General features: G+C 40.4%; 1 protein-coding gene across 1 annotated transcript in view; it reads left to right on the forward strand.

Annotated features, from left to right (window-relative positions):
- LOC103899678 (protein SCO1 homolog, mitochondrial) overlaps nt 1-2,400 on the forward strand; it is a 6,877-nt gene extending 4,477 nt beyond the window's left edge. The window contains exon 5 of the mRNA XM_009280188.1: nt 1,422-2,400. Within this exon, the coding sequence (XP_009278463.1) occupies nt 1,422-1,550 (129 nt within the window). The 3' untranslated portion in view covers nt 1,551-2,400. The remainder of the gene's footprint in view (nt 1-1,421) is intronic.
- Nucleotides 2,401-2,662: the final 262 nt, after the last annotated feature.

Genomic DNA, 2,662 nt, shown 5'->3' on the forward strand with positions numbered 1-2,662 from the left:
GTTTTTTTTCTTTTTCTTTTTTTTTTTTTGCTAGTTTCCAGTTGAAGGATCTAAATTGTGATTCAGATTCCTTAAAAAAAGGAATCCTACAACTTGATTTTGTGATCTTATCTTGAAAATTTGAAACTAGAGTAAAATATTTGAATTAAACTCACTTCAATAAAATTTTGAGAAACATTCTTTCAATGACAGAAATGTCATTAAGTTTAATGCATCCTTTTAGCTTGTGGTACTGGAAATGTTTATGTGATTTCTTAATTTCAAACACAGTTGTACTCTCAGTGCATAAATACATTTCAGTTCTTTTTCTCCAGTGGCAGTGAGATGATATAGTCATTTGAGCGATCACAGATTCATCGCCTCCATTTTCAGTATTTTGTGTGTGTGCTCATAAAGATGTTGTCACGGTTACATGCAGACAGTACTCGCAGTGGCATTTTAAATAAACTTACAGTGGAGTTAATTTTTATATAAGTCAAATTGGAATACCTTGAACGTTCAAGTAATTGTTTGAACATTGTTTAAGGTTATTTCAGTTTGGACAGCAGAGGGAGCCCCCTCCCAGCACACATATTTCCCTCTGTGCCAGCTCCTCTATCTGCAGCTCCCGTGTCCCAGTGATGCTCTTGGTCCCATTGTTTGCACTGACAGTGAACTTGGTTTAATGAAATACCTCTGTTTATATTGGATTTACATCATATTAGCAGCATGAGCTTGAATACCTTGTGGGGGTCATGAGGCATCATGAGAAGTAGAGGGAAACGGGGAAAAGTGAGGGGGAAAGACCATTAGCCCGCAGGTTTGCCCCAGCCTTGTCTGTGCTGCAGGAAGGGTGTCAGCAGCTTAGGGAAGACTTGTCTGCTTTAAATACTCCTTCACACGTTCTGAGTATGCAACTAGTTTTCTCTATTTATTTTCTTGGGTAAAACAAGAAGAGGTTGCTGAGGTGATGCTGAGGTTTTCCTTATCTTGCTTTAGTTTCTTGGTGAGAAGTCTTGTCAGACAGCTGAGCCAAAGGCTGAACGGGATGCTCTTGCTGCTGACTTTGAGAGATGTGCAGGATGTTCCAGTATTTAAAGGGTGGCTATAAAGAAGATGGAGACTCCCTTTTTATAAGGAGTCACATGGAAAAGATGGGGGGTAATGGGTATAAGTTAGTCCTGGGGAGATTCTGATTGGACACACAAGAAAAATTTTCACGATGAGAGCAATCATCCATTGGAATAATCTCCCCAGGGAAGTGGTGGATTCCCCAACATTGGACACTTCTAAGATTCGTCTGGACAGGGTGCTGGGCCATCTTGTCTAGGCCGTGCTTTTGCCAAGAAAGGCTGGACCAGATGATCCTCGAGGTCCCTTCCAACCTGGTATTCTATGATTCTATGATCTTTTTTACCAAGCCACGATGTGCTCTCTTACAGGTGGATCACACAATAATAATGTACCTCCTCGGGCCAGATGGTGACTTCGTGGACTATTATGGCCAGAATAAGAGGAGCACTGAGATTTCTGCTTCTATTGCTGCACACATGAGAAAATACAGATCCTAAAACACAAGGTCTTCAAAGGTTGACGTGAACATCACCTGTGGGTTTGGCTGTAATCAGGCATTGGAGTTAAAGCAGAAGCATACAAGTGTAACATCCTGTCACCGCATGCCTCCTTTCTTCCAAATACGAAAGGCAACCATACTTCTGCAAAATACCATTATCAAAAATCTCTATAGAGCCTTCCCCATGGATATTATTTGCAGCGAGATCTAGGCTACAGAATGAAATTTGGGACTTCTCTGAAACATTCTTGGGAGGAAAAAGTGGAAAACACTTTTCATTTCGGAAGAACATGTGTATCACTGGTAAAATTAATTGGTATCTCTTGGCAAGACATCAGTGAACGATGGTCACTGCAGGAGGACGATTACTTGATGAAAAGCCATGTGGGCCATGGCATTCTCAGAGGACCTCTGCCTTCTTTTTTTCTGCACTGTTTTGCCTTCTGGGAGAGGCAGTTACAATATCATAAGCAGGAGAGCCTTAAGAGTACTTCTTTATCAAGGTTAAGAAGGTGAAGAGCACTGAAAGCATCAGCAGCTTCCACGCATGGGACCAGTCCCTGTAGCGTGCCTGATCTCTTCTTCCTTTGAATGCAGAAATGAAATGTTTTTTTCATGGTGATTTTTCCTGGTGAACACTGTTAACTTACAAGGAAATGAGTAATGGGTTGCAAATAGATTTCTTCTTCTGGTCTAAATGATTTTATGCATAGTCAGCCTGATTGTGCTATGCTGAATAGTGAAGTGGGGAGGATGAAGGGGGTCTGTGTCCATGCGTAGGGCTGTCAATCAGATAAATCTTATGCAGTGCAGCATTTGAAAATAAAGATTTTATATTTGTCCTATATATACTATGGTGACCTCCTGAGGGTATCGGGAAGGTTACTTTGATAGAGTATGTCTAAGACTGCACTCTTCTGATAAAGCTCTGTCAAGGAAGGAAGATTCCTGAAGTTCCAAGATACAATTTTTAATTTTTTTTTTCCCCTGCCTCTCAAATACTAGATAGCTTAAAGAAGGGTTTTTGTTCTGTTTTAAAGGATCAGCAAGAATTTTTCTGTATCAGTTCACAGAGGGAGTTTTAAAAAGTGTCTTAGTAGAATTAAACTC

The sequence above is a fragment of the Aptenodytes forsteri genome, unplaced genomic scaffold (genome assembly GCF_000699145.1).
Source record: "Aptenodytes forsteri isolate BGI_AS27 unplaced genomic scaffold, ASM69914v1 Scaffold707, whole genome shotgun sequence".
NCBI lineage: Eukaryota > Metazoa > Chordata > Aves > Sphenisciformes > Spheniscidae > Aptenodytes > Aptenodytes forsteri.